The following is a 27,192-nucleotide window of genomic DNA, read 5'->3' as shown; positions in this document are numbered from 1 at the left end:
GTCTCAGTGCTGTCCCTGTGTTGAAACCTACAGCATCTCTCTACTAGCTGTCTCAGTGCTGTCCCTGTGTTGAAACCTACAGCATCTCTCTACTAGCTGTCTCAGTGCTGTCCCTGTGTTGAAACCTACAGCATCTCTCTACTAGCTGTCTCAGTGCTGTCCCTGTGTTGAAACCTACAGCATCTCTCTACTAGCTGTCTCAGTGCTGTCCCTGTGTTGAAACCTACAGCATCTCTCTACTAGCTGTCTCAGTGCTGTCCCTGTGTTGAAACCTACAGCATCTCTCTACTAGCTGTCTCAGTGCTGTCCCTGTGTTGAAACCTACAGCATCTCTCTACTAGCTGTCTCAGTGCTGTCCCTGTGTTGAAACCTACAGCATCTCTCTACTAGCTGTCTCAGTGCTGTCCCTGTGTTGAAACCTACAGCATCTCTCTACTAGCTGTCTCAGTGCTGTCCCTGTGTTGAAACCTACAGCATCTCTCTACTAGCTGTCTCAGTGCTGTCCCTGTGTTAAAGTCTACAGCATCTCTCTACTAGCTGTCTCAGTGCTGTCCCTGTGTTGAAACCTACAGCATCTCTCTACTAGCTGTCTCAGTGCTGTCCCTGTGTTGAAACCTACAGCATCTCTCTACTAGCTGTCTCAGTGCTGTCCCTGTGTTGAAACCTACAGCATCTCTCTACTAGCTGTCTCAGTGCTGTCCCTGTGTTGAAACCTACAGCATCTCTCTACTAGCTGTCTCAGTGCTGTCCCTGTGTTGAAACCTACAGCATCTCTCTACTAGCTGTCTCAGTGCTGTCCCTGTGTTGAAACCTACAGCATCTCTCTACTAGCTGTCTCAGTGCTGTCCCTGTGTTGAAACCTACAGCATCTCTCTACTAGCTGTCTCAGTGCTGTCCCTGTGTTGAAACCTACAGCATCTCTCTACTAGCTGTCTCAGTGCTGTCCCTGTGTTGAAACCTACAGCATCTCTCTACTAGCTGTCTCAGTGCTGTCCCTGTGTTAAAGTCTACGGCACCTCTCTACTAGCTGTCTCAGTGCTGTCCCTGTGTTAAAGTCTACAGCATCTCTCTACTAGCTGTCTCAGTGCTGTCCCTGTGTTGAAACCTACAGCATCTCTCTACTAGCTGTCTCAGTGCTGTCCCTGTGTTGAAACCTACAGCATCTCTCTACTAGCTGTCTCAGTGCTGTCCCTGTGTTAAAGTCTACAGCATCTCTCTACTAGCTGTCTCAGTGCTGTCCCTGTGTTAAAGTCTACAGCATCTCTCTACTAGCTGTCTCAGTGCTGTCCCTGTGTTGAAACCTACAGCATCTCTCTACTAGCTGTCGACCGATTATGATTTTTCAACGCCGATACCGATTTATTGGAGGACCAAAAAAGCCGATACCGATTAATCGGCTGAACTTTTTTATTTGTATATATATATATATATATATATATATATATATGTGTGTGTGTGTGATGACAATTACAACAATACTGAATGAACAATGAACACTTATTTTAACTTAATATAATACATCAATATAATACATCAATCAAATCTATTTAGTCTCAAATAAATAATGAAACATGTTCAATTTGGTGTAAATAATGCAAAAACAAAGTGTTGGAGAAGTAAAAGTGCAATATGTGCCATGTAAAAAAGCTAACATTTAAGTTCCTTCTCAGAACATGAGAACATATGAAAGCTGGTGGTTCCTTTTAACATGAGTCTTCAATATTCCTAGGTAAGATGTTTTAGGTTGTAGTTATTATAGCACTATTTCCCTCTATAGCATTTGTATTTCATATACCTTTGACTATTGGATGTTCTTATAGGCACTTTAGTATTGCCAGTGTAACAGTATAGCTTCCGTCCCTCTCATCGCTCCTACCTGGGCTCGAACCAGGAACACAACGACAACAGCCACCCTCGACGCAGCGTTATCCATGCAGAGCAAGGGGAACAACCACTCCAAGTCTCAGAGCAAGTGACGTTTGAAACGCTATTAGCGCGCACCCCGCTAACTAGCTAGCCATTTCACATCGGTTACACCAACCTAATCTCGGGAGTTGATAGGCTTGAAGTCATAAACGGCTCAATGCTTGAAGCACAGCGAAGAGCTGCTGGCAAACGCAGGAAAGTGCTGTTTGAATGAATGTTTACGAGCCCGCTGGTGCCTACCATCGCTCAGTCAGACTGCTCTATCAAATATCAAATCATAGACTTAATTATAACATAATAACACACAGAAATACGAGCCTTCGTTTCCAGATTAGACCAGATGAATGACCTATCATTTCGAAAACAAACGTTTATTCTTTCAGTGAAATACGGAACCGTTCCGTATTTTATCTAACGGGTGGCATCCATAAGTCTAAATATTCCTGTTACATTGCACAATCTTAAATGTTATGTCGTAATTACGTAGAATTTTGGAAAATTAGTTCGCAAAGAGCCAGGCGGCCCAAACTGTTGCATATACCCTGACTCTGCGTGCAATGAACGCAAGAGAAGTGACACAATTTCACCTGGTTAATATTGCCTGCTAACCTGGATTTATTTTAGCTAAATATGTAGGTGTAAAAATATATACTTGTGTATTGATTTTCAGAAAGGCATTGATGTTTATGGTTAGGTACATTTGTGCAACGATTTTTTTCGCAAATGCGCCTTTGTTAAATCATCCCCCGTTTGGCGAAGTTGTCTGTCTTTGTTAGGTTGAAATGGTCTTCACACAGTTAGCAACGAGCCAGGCGGCCCAAACTGCTGCATATACCCTGACTCTGTTGCACAGAACGCAAGAGAAGTGACACAATTTCTCTAGTTAAAAGAAGTTCATGTTGGCAGGCAATATTAACTAAATATGCAGGTTTAAAAATACACTGCTCAAAAAAATAAAGGGAACACAAATAACACATCCTAGATCTGAATGAATGAAATATTCTTATTAAATACTTTTTTCTTTACATAGTTGAATGTGCTGACAACAAAATCACACACAAATGATCAATGGAAATCAAATGTATCAACCCATGGAGGTCTGGATTTGGAGTCACACAAAATTAAAATGGAAAACCACACTACAGGCTGATCCAACTTTGATGTAATGTCCTTAAAACAAGTCAAAATGAGGCTCAGTAGTGTGTGTGGCCTCCACGTGCCTGTTTGACCTCCCTACAATGTCTGGGCATGCTCCTGATGAGGTGGCGGATGGTCTCCTGAGGGATCTCCTCCCAGACCTGGACTAAATCATCCGCCAGCTCCTGGACTGTCTGTGGTGCAACGTGGCATTGGTGGATGGAGCGAGACATGATGTGCTCAATTGGATTCAGGTCTGGGGAACGGGCGGGCCAGTCCATAGCATCAATGCCTTCCTCTTGCAGGAACTGCTGACACACTCCAGCCACATGAGGTCTAGCATTGTCTTGCATTATGAGGCACCAGCATATGGTCTCACAAGGGGTCTGAGGATCTCATCTCGGTACCTAATGTCAGTCAGGCTACCTCTGGCGAGCACATGGAGGGCTGTGCGGCCCCCCCACACCATGACTGACCCACCGCTAAACCGGTCATGCTGGAGGATGTTGCAGGCAGCAGAATGTTCTCCACGGCGTCTCCAGACTCTGTCACGTCTGTCATGTGCTCAGTATGAACCTGCTTTCATCTGAAGAGCACAGGGCGCCAGTGGCGAATTTGCCAATCTTGTTGTTCTCTGGCAAATGCCAAACGTCCTGCACGTTGTTGGGCTGTAAGCACAACCCCCACCTGTGGACGTCGGGCCCTCATACCACCCTCATGGAGTCTGTTTTTGACCTTTTGAGCAGACACATGCACATTTGTGGCCTGCTGGAGGTCATTTTGCAGGGCTCTGGCAGTGCTCCTCCTGCTCCTCCTTGGACAAAGGCGGAGGTAGCGGTCCTGCTGCTGGGTTGTTGCCCTCCTTTGGCCTCCTCCACATCTCCTGATGTACTGGTCTGTCTCCTGGTAGCGCCTCCATGCTCTGGACACTACGCTGACAGACACAGCAAACCTTCTTGCCACAGCTCGCATTGATGTGCCATCCTGGATGAGCTGCACTACCTGAGCCACTTGTGTGGGTTGTAGACTCCGTCTCATGCTACCACTAGAGTGAAAGCACCGCCAGCATTCAAAAGTGACCAAAACATCAGCCAGGAAGCATAGGAACTGAGAAGTGGTCTGTGGTCACCACCTGCAGAACCACTCCTTTATTGAGGGTGTCTTGCTAATTGCCTATAATTTCCACCTGTTGTCTATTCCATTTGCACAACAGCATGTGACATTTATTGTCAATCAGTGTTGCTTCCTAAGTGGACAGTTTGATTTCACAGAAGTGTGATTGACTTGGAGTTACATTGTGTTGTTTAAGTGTTCCCTTTATTTTTTTGAGCAGTGTATATACTTGTGCATTGATTTTAAGGAAGGTGTTGATGTTTATGATTAGGTACACCATTGGTGCAACAACAGTGCTTTTCTTGCGAATCCACTTGTTAAATCACCTGTTTGGTGAAATAGGCTATGATTCAATGATAAATTAACAGGCACCACATCGATTATATGCAACGCAGGACAAGCTAGATAAACTAGTAATATCATCAACCATGTGTAGTTAACTAGTGATTATCGCATAACAGGTAGTCAGCCTGCCACGCAGTCTCCTTCAACTGTGTTGAAGTCTACGGCACCTCTCTACTAACTTTGTTGAAGTCTACGGCACCTCTCTACTAACTGTGTGGAAGTCTACGGCACCTCTCTGCTAACTGTGTTGAAGTCTACGGCACCTCTATACTAACTGTGTGGAAGTCTACGGCACCTCTCTACTAACTGTGTTGAAGTCTACGGCACCTCTCTACTAACGGTGTTGAAGTCTACGGCACCTCTCCTAACTGTGTTGAAGTCTATGGCACCTCTCTACTAACTGTGTTGATGGAAATCCTTCCTGAAACACATACTGCTCACACTGTAACCATTTTCTGTCTCCTCTCTCTCTTTCTTTCTCTCTCTCTCTCTGATGCCCCAGTCATTTTGAAGCTCTTTTCTTTTCTCTGTCCACCTACTTAACTTGAGACCCCCCCCCCTCTCTCTCTCCATGCTATTCTCTCTCCTTTTCCCCCTCCACTGACTCCTTGCACTTGTCCTCTCTCCCTCCCTCCCTCGCTCTGTCGCTCCCCTATAAAGACTCCCACTGACAGATCTGAACTTGCCGCCGAGACACACATCCTGTCTTTTATTCCTCTTTTTCTCTCTCTTTATTTCCCTGCCACCATCATCCCCCCCTCATGTGCTCAGTGTGGAGTGGAGACCAATTAAAGTCCATCTCCTCCTCTCTCTTTCTCGACCTCATGCTCTCTACTGTATCTCACTCACTCTTGATCTCTTTCTCAATTTCTATTCAAGGGGCTTTATTGCCATGGGAAACATATGTTTACATTGCCAAAATAAGTTTAGTAGATGATAAACAATTAAAAAAATGAACATTAAACATTACACTCACAGAAGCTCTCTGTCTCTCTCTCCTCTGTCTAGAGCCAGACTCTCCTGGGTCACTAATTAAAACTCAACTCTTTTGTCTCTGCTTTATTTTCTCCTCCCCTCATCGTCCAACTTTAACTGACTTTCTCTCTTTTTCCTGTCTTTCTTATTATTCTCTCTCCACTAGTGGAGGACTGTTAGATATGCTGCTTCTCTCTCTGCTAGTGGAGGACTGTTAGATATGCTGCTTCTCTCTCCGCTAGTGGACGACTGTTAGATATGCTGCTTCTCTCTCCGCTAGTAGAGGACTGTTAGATATGCTGCTTCTCTCTCCGCGAGTGGAGGACTGTTAGATATGCTGCTTCTCTCTCCGCGAGTGGAGGACTGTTAGATATGCTGCTTCTCTCTCCGCTAGTGGAGGACTGTTAGATATGCTGCTTCTCTCTCCGCTAGTGGACGACTGTTAGATATGCTGCTTCTCTCTCCGCTAGTGGAGGACTGTTAGATATGCTGCTTCTCTCTCCGCGAGTGGAGGACTGTTAGATATGCTGCTTCTCTCTCCGCGAGTGGAGGACTGTTAGATATGCTGCTTCTCTCTCCGCTAGTGGAGGACTGTTAGATATGCTGCTTCTCTCTCCGCTAGTGGAGGACTGTTAGATATGCTGCTTCTCTCTCCGCTAGTGGAGGACTGTTAGATATGCTGCTTCTCTCTCCGCTAGTGGAGGACTGTTAGATATGCTGCTTCTCTCTCCGCGAGTGGAGGACTGTTAGATATGCTGCTTCTCTCTCCGCGAGTGGAGGACTGTTAGATATGCTGCTTCTCTCTCCGCTAGTGGAGGACTGTTAGATATGCTGCTTCTCTCTCCGCTAGTGGAGGACTGTTAGATATGCTGCTTCTCTCTCCGCTAGTGGAGGACTGTTAGATATGCTGCTTCTCTCTCCACTAGTGGAGGACTGTTAGATTAGGCTGTGTCTCCTCAATTCACTAAGGCCCTTCGACACCGTACTGCTCATGTCTGGCCCCATGTTGTTATTCCCAGAACCAGCCAGCCTTGACTGGAGGCCCTAGTGTGTGTCAGAGTCAAGTCCACATTGTTCTCTTCCGACTCCCTTTTTCTCCTTAATTAGCATTGTTGGGGCTCTCTGGTTCACTCTCTCTCTGGTTCTCTCTCTCTCTCGTTCTCTCTCGTTCTCTCTCTCTCTCTCGTTCTCTCTCTCTCTCGTTCTCTCTCTCTCTCGTTCTCTCTCTCTCTCGTTCTCTCTCTCTCTCGTTCTCTCTCTCTCTCGTTCTCTCTCTCTCTCGTTCTCTCTCTCTCTCGTTCTCTCTCTCTCTCGTTCTCTCTCTCTCTCTCTCTCTCTCTCTCGTTCTCTCTCTCTCTCTCTCGTTCTCTCTCTCTCTCTCTCTCGTTCTCTCTCTCTCTCGTTATCTCTCTCTCTCTCGTTATCTCTCTCTCTCTCGTTATCTCTCTCTCTCTCGTTATCTCTCTCTCTCGTTATCTCGTTCTCTCGTTATCTCGTTCTCTCTCTCTCGTTCTCTCTCTCTCGTTCTCTCTCTCTCGTTCTCTCTCTCTCGTTCTCTCTCTCTCGTTCTCTCTCTCTCGTTCTCTCTCTCTCTCTCTCTCGTTCTCTGTCTCTCTCTCCGTTCTCTGTCTCTCTCTCTCTCGTTCTGTCTCTCTCTCTCTTGTTCTGTCTATCTCTCTCGTTCTCTCTCGTTCTCTGTCTCTCTCTCGTTCTGTCTCTCTCTCTCTCGTTCTGTCTCTCTCTCTCTTGTTCTGTCTCTCTCTCTCGTTCTGTCTCTCTCTCTCTCTCTCTCTCTCGTTCTGTCTCTCTCTCTCTCGTTCTGTCTCTCTCTCTCTCGTTCTGTCTCTCTCTCTCTCGTTCTGTCTCTCTCTCTCTCGTTCTGTCTCTCTCTCTCTCGTTCTCTCTCTCTCTCGTTCTCTCTCTCTCTCGTTCTCTCTCTCTCTCTCGTTCTCTCTCGTTCTCTGTCTCTCTCTCCGTTCTCTCTCTCTCGTTCTCTCTCTCTCTCTCTCTCTCTCTCTCTCTCTCTCTCTCTCTCTCTCTCTCTCTCTCTCGTTCTCTCTCGTTCTCTGTCTCTCTCTCCGTTCTCTCTCTCTCGTTCTCTCTCGTTCTCTCTCTCTCTCTCGTTCTCTCTCTCGTTCTCTCTCTCTCTCGTTCTCTCTCTCTCTCTCGTTCTCTCTCTCGTTCTCTCTCTCGTTCTCTCTCTCTCTCTCTCTCTCTCTCTCTCTCTCTCGTTCTCTCTCGTTCTCTCTCTCTCTCGTTCTCTCTCTCTCTCGTTCTCTCTCTCTCTCGTTCTCTCTCTCTCTCGTTCTCTCTCTCTCTCGTTCTCTCTCTCTCGTTCGTTCTCTCTCTCTCTCGTTCGTTCTCTCTCTCTCTCGTTCGTTCTCTCTCTCTCGTTCGTTCTCTCTCTCTCTCGTTCTCTCTCTCTCTCGTTCTCTCTCTCTCTCGTTCTCTCTCTCTCTCGTTCTCTCTCTCTCGTTCTCTCTCTCGTTCTCTCTCTCTCTCGTTCTCTCTCTCGTTCTCTCTCTCTCTCGTTCTCTCTCTCGTTCGTTCTCTCTCTCTCGTTCGTTCTCTCTCTCGTTTTCTCTCGTTCTCTCTCTCTCTCTCGTTCTCTCTCTCTCTCGTTCTCTCTCTCTCTCGTTCTCTCTCTCTCTCTCTCGTTCTCTCTCTCTCTCTCTCGTTCTCTCTCTCTCGTTCTCTCTCTCTCGTTCGTTCTCTCTCTCTCGTTCGTTCTCTCTCTCTCTCGTTCGTTCTCTCTCTCTCTCGTTCTCTCTCTCGCTCGTTCTCTCTCTCGCTCGTTCTCTCTCTCTGTCGTTCTCTCTCTCTCTCGTTCTCTCTCTCTCTCGTTCTCTCTCTCTCTCGTTCGTTCTCTCTCTCTCTCGTTCTCTCTCTCTCTCGTTCTCTCTCTCTCTCGTTCTCGCTCTCTCGTTCGTTCTCTCTCTCTCTCGTTCGTTCTCTCTCTCTCTCTCTCGTTCGTTCTCTCTCTCGTTCTCTCTCTCTCTCTCGTTCTCTCTCTCTCTCGTTCTCTCTCTCTCTCGTTCTCTCTCTCTCTCTCTCGTTCTCTCTCTCTCTCTCTCGTTCTCTCTCTCTCGTTCTCTCTCTCTCTCTCTCTCTCGTTCTCTCTCTCTCGTTCGTTCTCTCTCTCTCGTTCGTTCTCTCTCTCTCTCGTTCGTTCTCTCTCTCTCTCGTTCTCTCTCTCGCTCGTTCTCTCTCTCGCTCGTTCTCTCTCTCTGTCGTTCTCTCTCTCTCTCGTTCTCTCTCTCTCTCGTTCTCTCTCTCTCTCGTTCGTTCTCTCTCTCTCTCGTTCTCTCTCTCTCTCGTTCTCTCTCTCTCTCGTTCTCGCTCTCTCGTTCGTTCTCTCTCTCTCTCGTTCGTTCTCTCTCTCTCTCTCTCGTTCGTTCTCTCTCTCGTTCGTTCTCTCTCTCGTTCGTTCTCGCTCTCGTTCGTTCTCGCTCTCGTTCGTTCTCGCTCTCGTTCGTTCTCTCTCTCTCGTTCGTTCTCTCTCTCTCGTTCGTTCTCTCTCTCTCGTTCGTTCTCTCTCTCGTTCGTTCTCTCTCTCGTTCGTTCTCTCTCTCGTTCGTTCTCTCTCTCGTTCTCTCTCTCTCGTTCTCGCTCTCGTTCTCTCTCTCGTTCTCGTTCTCGTTCTCGTTCTCTCTTGTTCTCTCTCTCTCTCTCTCTCTCGTTCTCTCTCGTTTTCTCTCGTTCTCTCTCTCTCTCTCGCTCTCTCTCGTTCTCTCTCTGTCGGTTGTTTTTCCTGGTACTGCTCCCAGCTATGTCATTACAAAGTATCAGACACCAAAACAAGTAATACAGGTGGCTCTACATTATGTTTATGTTTTTGCTTTATCACCTTGTAATGGTTATGTGGAATATTGATGATTTATCCATATTTCTTGTCTCCATCTCTCCTCCAGGCCCACAGTTATTTAGACTATCAACCATCCAGCTCTTCTCTCCATCCGTCTCTCTTTCTCTGACTGACAGCATTGTATTTGCTGTGTTTGATCGTTATTGTGGAATGTTGATGCTTAATCTCTTTTCCTCTTTATCCTTCTGTCTCCCTTTCCTTCTGTCTCCCTTTCCTTTTGTCTCCCTTTCCTTCTGTCTCCTTTCCTTCTGTCTCCCTTTCCTTTTGTCTCCTTTCCTTCTCTCCCTTTCCTTCTTTCTCCCTTTCCTTCTGTCTCCTTTCCTTCTCTCTCCCTTTCCTTCTCTCTCCCTTTCCTTCTCTCTCCCTTTCCTTCTCTCTCCCTTTCCTTCTGTCTCTCCCTATCCTTCTTTCTCTCCCTTTCCTTCTGTCTCTCCCTTTCTCTCCCTTTCCTTCTGTCTCTCCCTTTCCTTCTGTCTCCCTTTCCTTCTCTCCCTTTCCTTCTCTCCCTTTCCTTTTGTCTCCTTTCCTTCTCTCCCTTTCCTTCTCTCCCTTTACTTTTGTCTCCTTTCCTTCTCTCCCTTTCCTTTTGTCTCCTTTCCTTCTCTCCCTTTCCTTCTTTCTCCCTTTCCTTTTGTCTCCTTTCCTTCTGTCTCCCTTTCCTTTTGTCTCCTTTCCTTCTCTCCCTTTCCTTCTTTCTCCCTTTCCTTCTGTCTCCTTTCCTTCTCTCTCCCTTTCCTTCTCTCTCCCTTTCCTTCTGTCTCTCCCTTTCTCTCCCTTTCCTTCTGTCTCTCCCTTTCTCTCCCTTTCCTTCTGTCTCTCCCTTTCCTTCTGTCTCCCTTTCCTTCTTTCTCTCTTTCCCTTTGTCTCCTTTCCTTCTCTCCCTTTCCTTTTGTCTCCTTTCCTTCTCTCCCTTTCCTTCTCTCCCTTTACTTTTGTCTCATTTCCTTCTCTCCCTTTCCTTTTGTCTCCTTTCCTTCTCTCCCTTTCCTTCTCTCCCTTTCCTTCTTTCTCCCTTTCCTTCTTTCTCCCTTTCCTTCTCTCTCCCTTTCCTTCTCTCTCCCTTTCCTTCTCTCTCCCTTTCCTTCTGTCTCCCTTTCCTTCTCTCTCCCTTTCCTTCTCTCTCCCTTTCCTTCTCTCTCCCTTTCCTTCTCTCTCCCTTTCCTTCTCTCTCCCTTTCCTTCTGTCTCCCTTTCCTTCTGTCTCTCCCTTTCTCTCCCTTTCCTTTTGTCTCCTTTCCTTCTCTCCCTTTCCTTCTCTCCCTTTCCTTCTTTCTCCCTTTCCTTCTCTCTCCCTTTCCTTCTCTCTCCCTTTCCTTCTCTCTCCCTTTCCTTCTCTCCCTTTCCTTTTGTCTCTCCCTTTCCTTTTGTCTCTCCCTTTCCTTGTGTCTCCCTTTCCTTGTCTTTCCCTTTCCTTGTCTCTCCCTTTCCTTGTCTCCCTTTCCTTGTCTCCCTTTCCTTGTCTCCCTTTCCTTGTCTCTCCCTTTCCTTGTCTCTCCCTTTCCTTCTCTCCCCCTTTCCTTCTCTCTCGCTTTCTCTCCCTTTCCTTCTGTCTCTCCCCCTTTCCTTCTCTCTCGCTTTCTCTCCCTTTCCTTCTGTCTCCCTTTCCTTCTCTCCCCCTTTCCTTCTCTCCCCCTTTCCTTCTCTCCCCCTTTCCTTCTCTCCCCCTTTCCTTCTGTCTCCCTTTCTCTCCCTTTCCTTCTGTCTCCCTTTCTCTCCCTGTCTCTCCCTTTCCTTCTGTCTCTCCCTTTCTCTCCCTTTTCTTCTGTCTCCCTTTCTCTCCCTTTCCTTGTCTCTCCCTTTCTCTCCCTTTCCTTCTGTTTCTCCCTTTCCTTCTGTTTCTCCCTTTCCTTGTCTCTCCCTTTCCTTGTCTCTCCCTTTCCTTGTCTCTCCCTTTCCTTGTCTCTCCCTTTCTCTCCCTTTCCTTGTCTCTCCCTTTCCTTGTCTCTCCCTTTCCTTGTCTCTCCCGTTCCTTGTCTCTCCCGTTCCTTGTCTCTCCTTTTCCTTGTCTCTCCCTTTCCTTGTCTCTCCCTTTCTCTCCATTTCCTTGTCTCTACCTTTCCTTGTCTCTCCCTTTCCTTGTCTCTCCCTTTCCTTGTCTCTCCCTTTCTCTCCCTTTCCTTGTCTCTCCCTTTCTCTCCCTTTCTCTCCCTTTCCTTGTCTCTCCCTTTCTCTCCCTTTCTCTCCCTTTCCTTGTCTCTCCCTTTCTCTCCCTTTCCTTGTCTCTCCCTTTCTCTCCCTTTCCTTGTCTCTCCCTTTCCTTGTCTCTCCCTTTCTCTCCCTTTCCTTGTCTCTCCCTTTCCTTGTCTCTCCCTTTCCTTGTCTCTCCCTTTCCTTGTCTCTCCCTTTCCTTCTCTCTCCCTTTCCTTCTCTCTCCCTTTCCTTCTCTCTCCCTTTCCTTCTCTCTCCCTTTCGCTCCCTTTCCTTCTCTCTCCCTTTCTCTCCCTTTCCTTCTCTCTCCCTTTCTCCCCCTTTCCTTCTCTCCCCCTTTCCTTCTCTCCCCTTTTCCTTCTCTCCCCCTTTCCTTCTCTCCCCCTTTCCTTCTGTCTCCCTTTCTCTCCCTTTCCTTCTGTCTCCCTTTCTCTCCCTTTCCTTCTGTCTCTCCCTTTCTCTCCCTTTCCTTCTCTCTCCCTTTCCTTCTCTCTCCCTTTCCTTCTGTCTCTCCCTTTCCTTCGCTCTCTTTCCTTGTCTCTCCCTTTCCTTGTCTCTCCCTTTCCTTGTCTCTCCCTTTCCTTGTCTCTCCCTTTCCTTGTCTCTCCCTTTCCTTGTCTCTCCCTTTCCTTGTCTCTTCCTTTCCTTCTGTCTCTCTCTTTCCCTTTCCTTCGCTCCCTTTCCTTCGCTCCCTTTCCTTGTCTCTCCCTTTCTTTGTCTCTCCCTTTCCTTGTCTCTCCCTTTCCTTCTCTCCCCCTTTCCTTCTCTCCCTTTCTCTCCCTTTCCTTCTGTCTCTCCCTTTCTCTCCCTTTCCTTCTGTCTCTCCCTTTCTCTCCCTTTCCTTCTGTCTCTCCCTTTCCTTCTGTCTCCCTTTCCTTCTTTCTCCCTTTCCTTCTTTCTCCCTTTCCTTTTGTCTCCTTTCCTTTTCTCCCTTTCCTTTTGTCTCCTTTCCTTCTCTCCCTTTCCTTTTGTCTCCTTTCCTTCTCTCCCTTTCCTTCTCTCCCTTTACTTTTGTCTCCTTTCCTTCTCTCCCTTTCCTTTTGTCTCCTTTCCTTCTCTCCCTTTCCTTCTTTCTCCCTTTCCTTTTGTCTCCTTTCCTTCTGTCTCCCTTTCCTTTTGTCTCCTTTCCTTCTCTCCCTTTCCTTCTTTCTCCCTTTCCTTCTTTCTCCCTTTCCTTCTGTCTCCTTTCCTTCTCTCTCCCTTTCCTTCTCTCTCCCTTTCCTTCTGTCTCTCCCTTTCTCTCCCTTTCCTTCTGTCTCTCCCTTTCCTTCTGTCTCCCTTTCCTTCTTTCTCTCTTTCCCTTTGTCTCCTTTCCTTCTCTCCCTTTCCTTTTGTCTCCTTTCCTTCTCTCCCTTTCCTTCTCTCCCTTTACTTTTGTCTCCTTTCCTTCTCTCCCTTTCCTTTTGTCTCCTTTCCTTCTCTCCCTTTCCTTTTGTCTCCTTTCCTTCTCTCCCTTTCCTTCTTTCTCCCTTTCCTTCTTTCTCCCTTTCCTTCTCTCTCCCTTTCCTTCTCTCTCCCTTTCTCCCAACCATCCAGCTCTTCTCTCCATCCGTCTCTCTTTCTCTGACTGACAGCATTGTATTTGCTGTGTTTGATCGTTATTGTGGAATGTTGATGCTTAATCTCTTTTCCTCTTTATCCTTCTGTCTCCCTTTCCTTCTGTCTCCCTTTCCTTCTGTCTCCCTTTCCTTTTGTCTCCCTTTCCTTCTGTCTCCTTTCCTTCTGTCTCCCTTTCCTTTTGTCTCCTTTCCTTCTCTCCCTTTCCTTCTTTCTCCCTTTCCTTCTGTCTCCTTTCCTTCTCTCTCCCTTTCCTTCTCTCTCCCTTTCCTTCTCTCTCCCTTTCCTTCTCTCTCCCTTTCCTTTCCTTCTGTCTCTCCCTATCCTTCTGTCTCTCCTTCCTTCTGTCTCTTCCTTCTCTCCCTTTCCTTCTCTCCCTTTACTTTTGTCTCCTTTCCTTCTCTCCCTTTCCTTTTGTCTCCTTTCCTTCTCTCCCTTTCCTTTTGTCTCCTTTCCTTCTCTCCCTTTCCTTCTTTCTCCCTTTCCTTCTTTCTCCCTTTCCTTCTCTCTCCCTTTCCTTCTCTCTCCCTTTCTCCCAACCATCCAGCTCTTCTCTCCATCCGTCTCTCTTTCTCTGACTGACAGCATTGTATTTGCTGTGTTTGATCGTTATTGTGGAATGTTGATGCTTAATCTCTTTTCCTCTTTATCCTTCTCTCTCCCTTTCCTTCTCTCTCCCTTTCCTTCTCTCTCCCTTTCCTTCTCTCCCCCTTTCCTTCTCTCCCCTTTTCCTTCTCTCCCCCTTTCCTTCTCTCCCCCTTTCCTTCTGTCTCCCTTTCTCTCCCTTTCCTTCTGTCTCCCTTTCTCTCCCTTTCCTTCTGTCTCTCCCTTTCTCTCCCTTTCCTTCTCTCTCCCTTTCCTTCTCTCTCCCTTTCCTTCTGTCTCTCCCTTTCCTTCGCTCTCTTTCCTTGTCTCTCCCTTTCCTTGTCTCTCCCTTTCCTTGTCTCTCCCTTTCCTTGTCTCTCCCTTTCCTTGTCTCTTCCTTTCCTTCTGTCTCTCTCTTTCCCTTTCCTTCGCTCCCTTTCCTTCGCTCCCTATCCTTGTCTCTCCCTTTCTTTGTCTCTCCCTTTCCTTGTCTCTCCCTTTCCTTCTCTCCCCCTTTCCTTCTCTCCCTTTCTCTCCCTTTCCTTCTGTCTCTCCCTTTCTCTCCCTTTCCTTCTGTCTCGCCCTTTCTCTCCCTTTCCTTCTGTCTCTCCCTTTCCTTCTGTCTCCCTTTCCTTCTTTCTCCCTTTCCTTCTTTCTCCCTTTCCTTTTGTCTCCTTTCCTTTTCTCCCTTTCCTTTTGTCTCCTTTCCTTCTCTCCCTTTCCTTTTGTCTCCTTTCCTTCTCTCCCTTTCCTTCTCTCCCTTTACTTTTGTCTCCTTTCCTTCTCTCCCTTTCCTTTTGTCTCCTTTCCTTCTCTCCCTTTCCTTCTTTCTCCCTTTCCTTTTGTCTCCTTTCCTTCTGTCTCCCTTTCCTTCTTTCTCCCTTTCCTTCTGTCTCCTTTCCTTCTCTCTCCCTTTCCTTCTCTCTCCCTTTCCTTCTGTCTCTCCCTTTCTCTCCCTTTCCTTCTGTCTCTCCCTTTCCTTCTGTCTCCCTTTCCTTCTTTCTCTCTTTCCCTTTGTCTCCTTTCCTTCTCTCCCTTTCCTTTTGTCTCCTTTCCTTCTCTCCCTTTCCTTCTCTCCCTTTACTTTTGTCTCCTTTCCTTCTCTCCCTTTCCTTTTGTCTCCTTTCCTTCTCTCCCTTTCCTTCTCTCCCTTTCCTTCTTTCTCCCTTTCCTTCTTTCTCCCTTTCCTTCTTTCTCCCTTTCCTTCTCTCTCCCTTTCCTTCTCTCTCCCTTTCCTTCTCTCTCCCTTTCCTTCTGTCTCCCTTTCCTTCTCTCTCCCTTTCCTTCTCTCTCCCTTTCCTTCTCTCTCCCTTTCCTTCTCTCTCCCTTTCCTTCTCTCTCCCTTTCCTTCTGTCTCTCCCTTTCTCTACCTTTCCTTTTGTCTCCTTTCCTTCTCTCCCTTTCCTTCTCTCCCTTTCCTTCTTTCTCCCTTTCCTTCTGTCTCCTTTCCTTCTCTCTCCCTTTCCTTCTCTCTCCCTTTCCTTCTCTCCCTTTCCTTTTGTCTCTCCCTTTCCTTTTGTCTCTCCCTTTCCTTGTGTCTCCCTTTCCTTGTCTCTCCCTTTCCTTGTCTCCCTTTCCTTGTCTCCCTTTCCTTGTCTCTCCCTTTCCTTGTCTCTCCCTTTCCTTGTCTCTCCCTTTCCTTCTCTCTCCATTTCCTTCTCTCCCCCTTTCCTTCTCTCTCGCTTTCTCTCCCTTTCATTCTCTCTCGCTTTCTCTCCCTTTCCTTCTGTCTCCCTTTCCTTCTGTCTCCCTTTCCTTCTCTCCCCCTTTCCTTCTCTCCCCCTTTCCTTCTCTCCCCCTTTCCTTCTCTCTCCCTTTCCTTCTGTCTCCCTTTCTCTCCCTTTCCTTCTGTCTCCCTTTCTCTCCCTGTCTCTCCCTTTCCTTCTGTCTCTCCCTTTCTCTCCCTTTTCTTCTGTCTCTCCCTTTCTCTCCCTTTCCTTGTCTCTCCCTTTCTCTCCCTTTCCTTCTGTTTCTCCCTTTCCTTCTGTTTCTCCCTTTCCTTGTCTCTCCCTTTCTTTGTCTCTCCCTTTCCTTGTCTCTCCCTTTCCTTGTCTCTCCCTTTCTCTCCCTTTCCTTGTCTCTCCCTTTCCTTGTCTCTCCCTTTCCTTGTCTCTCCCGTTCCTTGTCTCTCCCTTTCCTTGTCTCTCCCTTTCCTTGTCTCTCCCTTTCTCTCCATTTCCTTGTCTCTACCTTTCCTTGTCTCTCCCTTTCCTTGTCTCTCCCTTTCCTTGTCTCTCCCTTTCTCTCCCTTTCCTTGTCTCTCCCTTTCTCTCCCTTTCCTTGTCTCTCCCTTTCTCTCCCTTTCTCTCCCTTTCCTTGTCTCTCCCTTTCTCTCCCTTTCCTTGTCTCTCCCTTTCCTTGTCTCTCCCTTTCCTTGTCTCTCCCTTTCCTTGTCTCTCCTTTTCCTTGTCTCTCCCTTTCCTTCTCTCTCCCTTTCCTTCTCTCTCCCTTTCGCTCCCTTTCCTTCTCTCTCCCTTTCTCTCCCTTTCCTTCTCTCTCCCTTTCTCCCCCTTTCCTTCTCTCCCCCTTTCCTTCTCTCCCCTTTTCCTTCTCTCCCCCTTTCCTTCTCTCCCCCTTTCCTTCTGTCTCCCTTTCTCTCCCTTTCCTTCTGTCTCCCTTTCTCTCCCTTTCCTTCTGTCTCTCCCTTTCTCTCCCTTTCCTTCTCTCTCCCTTTCCTTCTCTCTCCCTTTCCTTCTCTCTCCCTTTCCTTCGCTCTCTTTCCTTGTCTCTCCCTTTCCTTGTCTCTCCCTTTCCTTGTCTCTCCCTTTCCTTGTCTCTCCCTTTCCTTGTCTCTCCCTTTCCTTCTGTCTCTCTCTTTCCCTTTCCTTCGCTCCCTTTCCTTCGCTCCCTTTCCTTGTCTCTCCCTTTCTTTGTCTCTCCCTTTCCTTGTCTCTCCCTTTCCTTCTCTCCCCCTTTCCTTCTCTCCCTTTCTCTCCCTTTCCTTCTGTCTCTCCCTTTCCTTCGCTCCCTTTCCTTCGCTCCCTTTCCTTCGCTCCCTTTCCTTGTCTCTTCCTTTCCTTGTCTCTCCCTTGTCTCTCCCTTTCCTTCTCTCCCTTTCTCTCCCTTTCCTTCTGTCTCTCTCTCTCCCTTTCCTTCTGTCTCAGTTTGACGGGAGGGGATCTGTCCATCCAGGTGAATCTGAATGACTACCTGGATATCTACTGCCCCCACTACCCTCACCCGTCTCCCCCCAGTGAGGTCTACCACCAGGCCCCACCAGACAGCCTGGCCCTGTACCTGGTGGCTGAGGGGGGGTTCAGGGGCTGTGTGGAGACCCAGGGGGCCATCAAAAGATGGGAGTGTAACAGCCCCCATGCCCCCTTAGGCCCTGTCCGCTTCTCAGAGAAGATCCAGCGCTTCACCCCCTTCTCTCTGGGCTTCGAGTTCCTCCCCGGACACCACTACTACTACAGCTGTGAGTGTGTGTGTGTGTGTGTATAAGTAAATCTGTGTGAAAACTTGGGTTTCCTTTTTTCCCACTACTTCCTATTTCTGTCTTCCTCTCTCATTTATCTCCAACCGCTGGAGGAGGGAGGGGGGGAGCAAGGGAGGCAGAGAAGGTAGAGGGGAGGGAGCGATGTCTACTGTTTCCTAATGATATGGTGCTTCTGTCTCCAACCAAGGAGGGCCATCAGCAGCACCTAGATATTCTGCACAGATTCTGTCAGACCTGGGCCCTGACAGTAAATCTCAGTTAGACCAAAATAATGGTGTTCCAAAAAAGGTCCAGTCACCAGGACCACAAATACAAATTCTAGACACTGTTGCCCTAGAGCACACAAAAAACTATACATACCTTGGCCTAAACATCAGTGCCACAGGTAACTTCCACAAAGCTGTGAATGATCTAAGAGACAAGGCAAGAAGGGCATTCTATGTCACCAAAAGGAACATACAATTCAAAATACCAATTAGGATCTGGCAAAAAATACTTAAATCAGTCATAGAGCCCATTGCCCTTTATGATTGTGAGGTCTGGGTTCAGCTCACAAAATGGGAAAAACACCAAATTGAGACTGCATGCAGAATTCTGCAAAACTATCCTCCGTAAAACACCAAATAATGCATGCAGAGCAGAATTAGGCCGATACCCGCTAATTATCAAAATCCAGAAAAGAGACGTTCAATTCTACAACCACCTAAAAGGAAGCGATTCCCAAACCTTCCACAACAAAGCCATCACCTACAGAGAGATGAACCTGGAAAAGAGTCCCCTAAGCAAGCTGGTCCTGGGGCTCTGTTCACAAACACAAACAGACCCTGCAGAGCCCCAGGACAGCAGCGCAATTAGACCCAACCAAATCATGAGAAAACAAAAAGATAATGACTTGACACATTGGAGAGGGGAAGGTTTGGTGCCCTGAAATCTATTTCTTCTGTTTTTACAACTTCTGGTCACTGTCCAACCAAAAGAGGGGGGGGGACAAGAAAAAGACAGGCTTTTAAAGCAGCCGTAGGAGGAGAAGCATGGAATGAAAGAGGGGAGAGTCTGATAGTACAGGAAGGGAGGGGGAGAGAGAGGGGGATGAGTGGAATCCACAGGGAGAAAGAAAAGGGGAGCAACAAAAGCGAGGGAAAAGGGTGAGGAAAATAATGGATGAGAGACGGAGGGAAAGAATCTTTACATAAATTACTATTGCGGTCTGCGGGACAATGGAGCATTGTCAGGGCATGAGACACAAACACACACACACACACACACACACACACACACACAGAGCACTGGGCCATTGTGGCTGTGCAGGGCTGGAGAACACAACAATAGCCTCCTCCCCTGGAACTACCCCAGTGGGCCTGGCTGTCTGTGTGTGTATTGTCCACATCAAAGATAACGCTTGAAGTTTGTCCAACCGTCTGGCTGGGTGAAAGGGCCAGGCCATAGGGACAGTATAATGATTTTAGACTGGGGACACGACAATAGTATTAGCTGTTTCAGTCTGTCTCTTATAGTGATCCACACTGACAGCTCACATAGCATCCGTGTCAATCAGCCCAGTGATCTGTAGTCACTAGATGGCATTGCTAGAAGGAACAGCATTCTCAGAACTGACGAGCAAGTAGACAAGCTTTTGTTTGGTTACGTTGAGGGTTAAGATTAGAGGTGGCTGTTTGAACTTGAAAGTATAAGTTAGCATCCTACTTAATATAATATATGCCATTTAGAAGACTCTTATCTGAAGTGATGGAGTCCTGCGTACATACATTTTACATAGGGCGCGTCCCGGGAATCAAACCCACTGTCCTGCAATCGTCATGCTCTACCAACTGAGCTCCAGACGACCAGATAGTGACTGTGTTTCTGTCGCTTAATTCTGACTGCAGCTGCCAAACAGGAAACACCTTGACTCCCACAATCCATTGTGTCAGTCCCCTTTGACCCCTGTAGTGGTTGCTGTCTGCTGGAGTTTCCAAATGGAAAACCTTTTCTGTAGTTTCTTTCATACTAACTGAATGCAGTCCAGCTGAGTTCTGATGGTTGGTGAAGGGTGACGTCATATGGTGACACATTCTATATTATTGTCAAATACATGAAGGGTTGAAATTCTCCAACGCCCAACACTTCACACATATCTTTACTGTAACAAGGCAATCTCTCTCTCTCTGTCTGTCTCTCGCTCTCGCTCTCTGTCCGTCTCGCTCTCTCTGTCTCTCTCTGTCTCTCTGTCTCTCTCTGTCTCTCTGTCTCTCTCTCTCTCTCTTTCTCTCTCTCTCTCTGTCTCTCTCTGTCTCTCTCTCTCTCTGTCTCTCTCTCTCTCTGTCTCTCTCTCTCTCTCTCTGTCTCTGTCTCTGTGTCTGTCTCTGTGTCTGTCTCTCTGTGTCTGTCTCTCTGTGTCTGTCTCTCTGTGTCTGTCTCTCTGTGTCTGTCTCTCTGTGTCTGTCTCTCTGTGTCTGTGTCTGTCTCTGTGTCTGTCTCTGTCTCTGTGTCTGTCTCTGTGTCTCTCTCTCTCTGTCTCTCTCTCTCTCCAGCATTGCCTACAGGGGAAAGCTCCCCGCTGCCCTGCATGAAGCTGCGAGTCACAGTGTGCTGTGAGCCCAGTGAGTAAACTCCTCTTTTTCATCTCTCTCTCTCTCACTCATAGGCTCTTCTGTGTGAAACCAGTATGTAGAGCTCTCTAACGTCTCCCTCCATCTGTTTCCATATTTCCTCGGTCTACCAGAGGTAGCTGGGGACGTTCTGCTCTTCATCTCACCTTTGATGTTCTCCTCCACCTCATCTCTTCCTCCTAGCTCAAATCAAAATGTTTGTGATGGAGGGCATCCTTTTTTCATAGCCTTTTCTTTCATCATTCTCCTTCTCCTTTTCTCGCTCCACCATTCTGCTCTCTCTCTGCCTCGTCAGTTTACCCCTACCGGTATGTTCAGTACATGACTACCTCAGTTTCCTCGTACACCTGCACATTGACTCAGTACTGGTACTTCCTGTACTGTATGTAGACATGTTATTTGACTCTTTATTTGTTATTCACTTTGTGTTTTTATTCCTTGTGAATCATTACTATTTGTATCTTATTTTTAACTCTGCGTTAATGGAAAAGGCGCTGTAAGTAAGCATTTCACTTTTAGTCCAATAACATTTCATTTGATTCTCTGTATAGCTCTGTAATTGTCCCTCTTCCTCAGGTCCTAACTTCATCACTCCTGTTGACCTCCCCTTTTTATCACAGCATTATTCTGACCCCTCCCCTTTTTATCACAGCAGTATTCTGACCCCTCCCTTCTTTATCACAGTAGTATTCTGACATCTCCCCTTTTTATCACAGCATTATTCTGACCCCTCCCCTTTTTATCACAGCAGTATTCTGACCCCTCCCTTCTTTATCACAGTAGTATTCTGACATCTCCCCTTTTTATCACAGCAGTATTCTGACCCCTCCCTTCTTTATCACAGTAGTATTCTGACATCTCCCCTTTTTGTCACAGCAATATTCTGACCCCTTCCCTTTTTGTCACAGCAATATTCTGACATCTCCCCTTTTTGTCACAGCAATATTCTGACCCCTCCCCTTTTTGTCACAGCAATATTCTGATATCTCCCCTTTTTGTCACAGCGATATTCTGACCCCTCCCCTTTTTGTCACAGCGATATTCTGACATCTCCCCTTTTTGTCACAGCAATATTCTGACATCTCCCCTTTTTCTCACAGCAATATTCTGACCCCTCCCCTTTTTGTCACAGCAGTATTCTGACCCCTCCCTGTTTTGTCACAGCAGTATTCTGACCCCTCCCCTTTTTGTCACAGCAGTATTCTGACCAACTGATCGATCGACTTGTCCATCTCCAAGGTATTTCTAGTCGATCTTGTGTTGCCCTGCGCGCCGGCCGGGCAGGGAAACTGTTACCATTTCATTTGTCTGAAGTTACAAACACTGCCTTCCCGGTGGGCCTGGATAGGAAATCAAGTCAACTATGCCACCGCTGGCCAATCGGATAGCTCAGATGACCGTGTCTGCAGCAACGTAGCAGCATAAAGAAAGCTACGATAAAATGTAATACTGTGAGATTTCAAAACGTTTCAAACCATGACTAGAGCCGACTCTTTTCTCTGTATATATCAATGATGTTTCTCATGCTGCGGGCGATTCCCTGATCCACCTCTACGCAGACGACACCATTCTATATACTTCCGGCCCGTCCTTGGACACTGTGCTATCAAACCTCCAAACGAGCTTCAATGCCATACAGCACTCCTTCCGTGGCCTCCAACTGCTCTTAAACGCTAGTAAAACCAAATGCATGCTTTTCAACCGTTCGCTGCCTGCACCCGCACGCCTGACCAGCATCACCACCCTGGATGGTTCCGACCTTGAATATGTGGACATCTATAAGTACCTAGGTGTCTGGCTAGACTCTAAACTCTCCTTCCAGACCCATATCAAACATCTCCAATCGAAAATCAAATCAAGAGTCGGCTTTCTATTCCGCAACAAAGCCTCCTTCACTCACGCCGCCAAACTTACCCTAGTAAAACTGACTATCCTACCGATCCTCGACTTCGGCGATGTCATCTACAAAATTGCTTCCAACACTCTACTCAGCAAACTGGATGCAGTTTATCACAGTGCCATCCGTTTTGTCACTAAAGCACCGTATACCACCCACCACTGCGACTTGTATGCTCTAGTCGGCTGGCCCTCGCTACATATTCGTCGCCAGGCCCACTGGCTCCAGGTCATCTACAAGTCCATGCTAGGTAAAGCTCCGCCTTATCTCAGTTCACTGGTTACGATGGCAACACCCATCCGTAGCACGCGCTCCAGCAGGTGTATCTCACTGATCATCCCTAAAGCCAAGACCTCATTTGGCCGCCTTTCGTTCCAGTTCTCTGCTGCCTGTGACTGGAACGAATTGCAAAAATCGCTGAAGTTGGAGACTTTTATCTCCCTCACCAACTTCAAACATCTGCTATCTGAGCAGCTAACCGATCGCTGCAGCTGTACATAGTCTATTGGTAAATAGCCCACCCATTTTCACCTACCTCATCCCCATACTGTTTTTATTTATTTATTTTTCTGCTCTTTTGCACACCAATATCTCTACCTGTACATAACCATCTGATCATTTATCACTCCAGTGTTAATCTGCATAATTGTAATTATTCGCCTACCTTCTCATGCCTTTTGCACACAATGTGTATATATAGACTCCCCTTTTTTCTACTGTGTTATTGACTTGTTAATTGTTTACTCCATGTGTAACTCTGTGTTGTCTGTTCACACTGCTATGCCTTATCTTGGCCAGGTCGCAGTTGCAAATGAGAACTTGTTCTCAACTAGCCTACCTGGTTAAATAAAGGTGAAATAAAATAAAAATAAAGAGAGAGACTGTCAACGAATACAGCAGAAATCAGAACATTTAAAACCATGACTAGAGAGAGACTGTCAACGAATACAGCAGATATCAGAACATTTAAAACCATGACTAGAGAGAGACTGTCAACGAATACAGCAGATACCAGAACATTTAAAACCATGACTAGAGAGAGACTCAACGAATACAGCAGATATCAGAACATTTAAAACCATGACTAGAGAGAGACTGTCAACGAATACAGCAGATATCAGAACATTTAAAACCATGACTAGAGAGAGACTCAACGAATACAGCAGATATCAGAACATTTAAAACCATGACTAGAGAGAGACTGTCAACGAATACAGCAAAGATATCAGAACATTTAAAACCATGACTAGAGAGAGACTGTCAACGAATACAGCAGATATCAGAACATTTAAAACCATGACTAGAGAGAGACTGTCAACGAATACAGCAAAGATATCAGAACATTTAAAACCATGACTAGAGAGAGACTCAACGAATACAGCAGATATCAGAACATTTAAAACCATGACTAGAGAGAGACTGTCAACGAATACAGCAGATATCAGAACATTTAAAACCATGACTAGAGAGAGACTGTCAACGAATACAGCAAAGATATCAGAACATTTAAAACCATGACTAGAGAGAGACTGTCAACGAATACAGCAGATATCAGAACATTTAAAACCATGACTAGAGAGAGACTGTCAACGAATACAGCAAAGAGCTGCTGTTTTTATGAGTGACTCCATGTTTAAGTTCTTACTCAGCCCTGTCAACACGTTGTATTCAACACTTTGTATTCAACACTTTGTATTCAACACTTTTATAAGCCATAAAATGCACTTTCTTCCTATTTCCACTCAGCTCTGCAACAAGCAGTGCAGCAGTGATGAATGAGTAGGACATTGTATCTACAGGCTTGTTATTATTAGTGGCTTGGGTCTTTTTTAATATCAAGGAATATTTCACTTTCTCTGGTCATAGGAGTAACAACATGAATTTGTGCATGAGGTGGAAATAATGCTCTCTCCCTCTGCGACTTGAGTTTCGCCAACAGCTGGAAGAAGGTGTCCCTTTTTGGTCCGTTTCAGTGGAGGAATGGGAGAGCGGAGGGATGTTGAGAGGTGGACCCTCAGTCTGCTGCTCTCTCCCTCGCTGAGACTGACCCTCAGTCTGCTGCTCTCTCCCTCCGCTGAGACTGACCCTCAGTCTGCTGCTCTCTCCCTCCGCTGAGACTGACCCTCAGTCTGCTGCTCTCTCTCTCCGCTGAGACGGACCCTCAGTCTGCTGCTCTCTCCCTCCGCTGAGACTGACCCTCAGTCTGCTGCTCTCTCTCTCCGCTGAGACTGACCCTCAGTCTGCTGCTCTCTCCCTCCGCTGAGACTGACCCTCAGTCTGCTCCTGCTCTCTCCCTCTGCTGAGACTGACCCTCAGTCTGCTGCTCTCTCCCTCCGCTGAGACTGACCCTCAGTCTGCTGCTCTCTCCCTCCACTGAGACTGACCCTCAGTCTGCTGCTCTCTCCCTCCACTGAGACTGACCCTCAGTCTGCTGCTCTCTCCCTCTGCTGAGACTGACCCTCAGTCTGCTGCTCTCTCCCTCCACTGAGACTGACCCTCAGTCTGCTGCTCTCTCTTTTTTTTTATGTCCCAAACTACAATGCATTGGCAGGGCAATTCAAGCAAAGCCAGTATGTGGTGATAATGTATTGGGCCTGTAGCTTACTGCACAAACCTCATTGCTACAGTACTGTTTTTAATTGGTTAATGTTTCAAAGGCTTATATTTTAAGTCATGTTAATAAACAGAGTGGTAGATCTCGGCATGCATTTTGACTCAGAGTGAGCTTGACTCAAAGGTTGGTGACGGCTTCTCTAGCATTGCGTGTGTGTGTGTGTGTGTGTGCGCGTCAAAAGAACAGACCTTTTAGTATACATTTGTTATCAGTTCAACAGCAAGCTCTCTTGCTCCCTCTCTTTCCTCTCTCTCACACACACTTTCTCATTCTCTATCTCTTTTCTTTACTCTGCCTCCGTGTCTCTGGTGTGAATTCCCAAAGTTGTTCTAACCCAGGCCCTTCCTACAGTAATGTTAGTCTTCTGGTCCACTGAGCTGCCTGTTCCTATTCCGGTCGGGAATGTTGCCCAGTCACTGTGGGAATGCCTCTACACTCTACAGTTGAAGGTGTGTGTGTGTGTGTGTGTGTGTGTGTGTGTGTAAGAGACGTCTGTCCCAATTCCCATCACATCCCAGTGGACTGGGCAGGAGGGCTAAATAAATGTCCCAGCCTCGTCTCCACGCTACAAGCAGGGATATCATTAGTTAGGTGTGTGTGTGGGGCGTGCCTGGGGTGTGTCTTCTCTTCATAGTGTTTATCATCAGCCCATAACCAGGAGATGTATAATGCTCTATATATTATCTCTTCTTAAACACTTACTCTATTCCAAAGAGAGAGAGGGGATCATTTCATCTGTCCAAATAACTAGAATCAACGTTTGATGTGTGAAGTTGTAATGAACCCGTGGTTGTTCATTAACAACGCTCTGATAGTGTTTCTGTGGGGAACAGCAGCAGTAGTGTTGACCTTCTGACTGTTTCCTTCCATTGCTGCTGTTTTTCACACTGACTGAAAATATGCTAAGTTTTTACTGTACAGGATATTTACCCAAATGGACATTATTTTCAGTCTCTGTTCCTCTCTTTCTTTCTCTCGTTCATTCTCTCTCTTCCTCTGTTCTCTCATCCTGTTCTCCTAGTGAAGCTAATCCGGACTACATTTCAAGAGCCCTCTTCTGTCTTTTTCCTCCCTCTCTTTTTAGTCTTCTGTCGTTCCTGAAGTGGCACTAATCTCTCCCTCTCCCTGTCTCTTCTCCTCGTTCCCCCTCCCTCCGTTTATGATCTGTCGACTGGAGCAAAACTAATCTAGGCTTCATCCACTACCATGTCTTTCTCTCGCTCTCCTTCCATCCCCATGTTTCCCACCCTCTCTCTCTCTCCTTCCATCCCCATGTTTCCCACCCTCTCTCTCTCTCCTTCCATCCCCATGTTTCCCACCCTCTCTCCTTCCATCCCCATGTTTCCCACCCTCCCTCTCTCCTTCCATCCCCATGTTTCCCACCCTCTCTCTCTCCTTCCATCCCCATGTTTCCCACCCTCTCTCTCTCCTTCCATCCCCATGTTTCCCACCCTCTCTCTCTCTCCTTCCATCCCCATGTTTCCCACCCTCTCTCTCTCTCCTTCCATCCCCATGTTTCCCACCCTCTCTCCCTCCTTCACCCTCTACCTATCTGACTCTGCTCCCTCCAACATTTTCTTTGTCTTTTCTATCTCTCCTCTGTATCTCTCCATCTCCTCTCTGGCCATTTATTTACCAAGTCTCCCTCTTTTATTGTGTTCTCCCTCTCTATCTCTGTCATGCAGGGGCTGTTCTGTAAATGTGTTGGGATGAGGATACACGAGGAGAGAGCAGGATGAGACTGAGATGGATGAGAGGAGAGATGAAATAGTTTCTCTCTCTGTCCATTAGTGGTGCAGCTGTTGTTGTGCTCCCTGCAGCAACGCCTCATACTCTCTCTGGTTCCTTCCTGTAGAGGTTCCCTTTTATCTAACAGGTAGTGTGGCACATACAGTGTGTGAGGGCCCAGCAATGGCCGCTCCTGTCCTTTAGCCACAGCCTGTCTCTGGGTGCTCAGGATGCTTTATTTCAACTGAGTCTGTGTCTCTGTCTGTGTCTCTGTCTCTGTCTCTGTCTGTGTCTCTGTCTGTGTCTCTGTCTCTGTCTGTGTCTCTCTCTCTCTGTCTCTCTCTGTCTCTCTCTCTGTCTCTGTCTCTGTCTGTGTCTGTCTCTCAATTCAATTTTCAATTCAAGGGCTTTATTGGCATGGGAAACATGTGTTAACATTGCCAAAGCAAGTGAGGTAGACAACATACAAAGTGAAAATATAAAGTGAAAAACAACAAAAATTAACAGTAAACATTACACATACAGAGGTTTCAAAACAGTAAAGACATTACAAATGTCATATTATATATATATATACAGTGTTTTAACAATGTACAAATGGTTAAAGGACACAAGATAAAATAAATAAGCATAAATATGGGTTGTATTTACAATGGTGTGTGTTCTTCACTGGTTGCCCTTTTCTCGTGGCAACAGGTCACAAATCTTGCTGCTGTGATGGCACACTGTGGAATTTCACCCAGTAGATATGGGAGTTTTTCAAATTTGGATTTGTTTTCGAATTCTTTGTGGATCTGTGTAATCTGAGGGAAATATGTCTCTGTAATATGGTCATACATTGGGCAGGAGGTTAGGAAGTGCAGCTCAGTTTCCACCTCATTTTGTGGGCAGTGAGCACATAGTCTGTCTTCTCTTGAGAGCCATGTCTGCCTACGGCGGCCTTTCTCAATAGCAAGGCTATGCTCACTGAGTCTGTACATAGTCAAAGCTTTCCTTAATTTTGGGTCAGTCACAGTGGTCAGGTATTCTGCCGCTGTGTACTCTCTGTTTAGGGCCAAATAGCATTCTAGTTTGCTCAGTTTTTTTGTTAATTCTTTCCAATGTGTCAAGTAATTATCTTTTTGTTTTCTCATGATTTGGTTGGGTCTAATTGTGCTGTTCTCCTGGGGCTCTGTAGGGTGTGTTTGTGTTTGTGAACAGAGCCCCAGGACCAGCTTGCTTAGGGGACTCTTCTCCAGGTTCATCTCTCTGTAGGTGA

General features: G+C 46.7%; 1 protein-coding gene across 3 annotated transcripts in view; it reads left to right on the top strand.

Annotated features, from left to right (window-relative positions):
* Positions 1-27,192, top strand: part of LOC139405721 (ephrin-A4-like) — a 92,680-nt gene that overhangs the window by 49,684 nt on the left and 15,804 nt on the right. For 2 of the 3 annotated variants that reach the window (XM_071148145.1, XM_071148144.1), the window contains exons 2-3: positions 16,755-17,065; positions 19,618-19,686. In XM_071148145.1, the coding sequence (XP_071004246.1) occupies positions 16,755-17,065; positions 19,618-19,686 (380 nt within the window). The remainder of the gene's footprint in view (positions 1-16,754; positions 17,066-19,617; positions 19,687-27,192) is intronic. The other variant, XM_071148146.1, reaches the window with a different exon arrangement.

Source organism: Oncorhynchus clarkii, chromosome 3 (genome assembly GCF_045791955.1).
Source record: "Oncorhynchus clarkii lewisi isolate Uvic-CL-2024 chromosome 3, UVic_Ocla_1.0, whole genome shotgun sequence".
In the NCBI taxonomy this organism is placed as follows: Eukaryota; Metazoa; Chordata; class Actinopteri; order Salmoniformes; family Salmonidae; genus Oncorhynchus; species Oncorhynchus clarkii.
The sequence above is the reverse complement of the archived record's forward strand: the minus strand, read 5'-3'. Positions and strand labels throughout refer to the sequence as shown.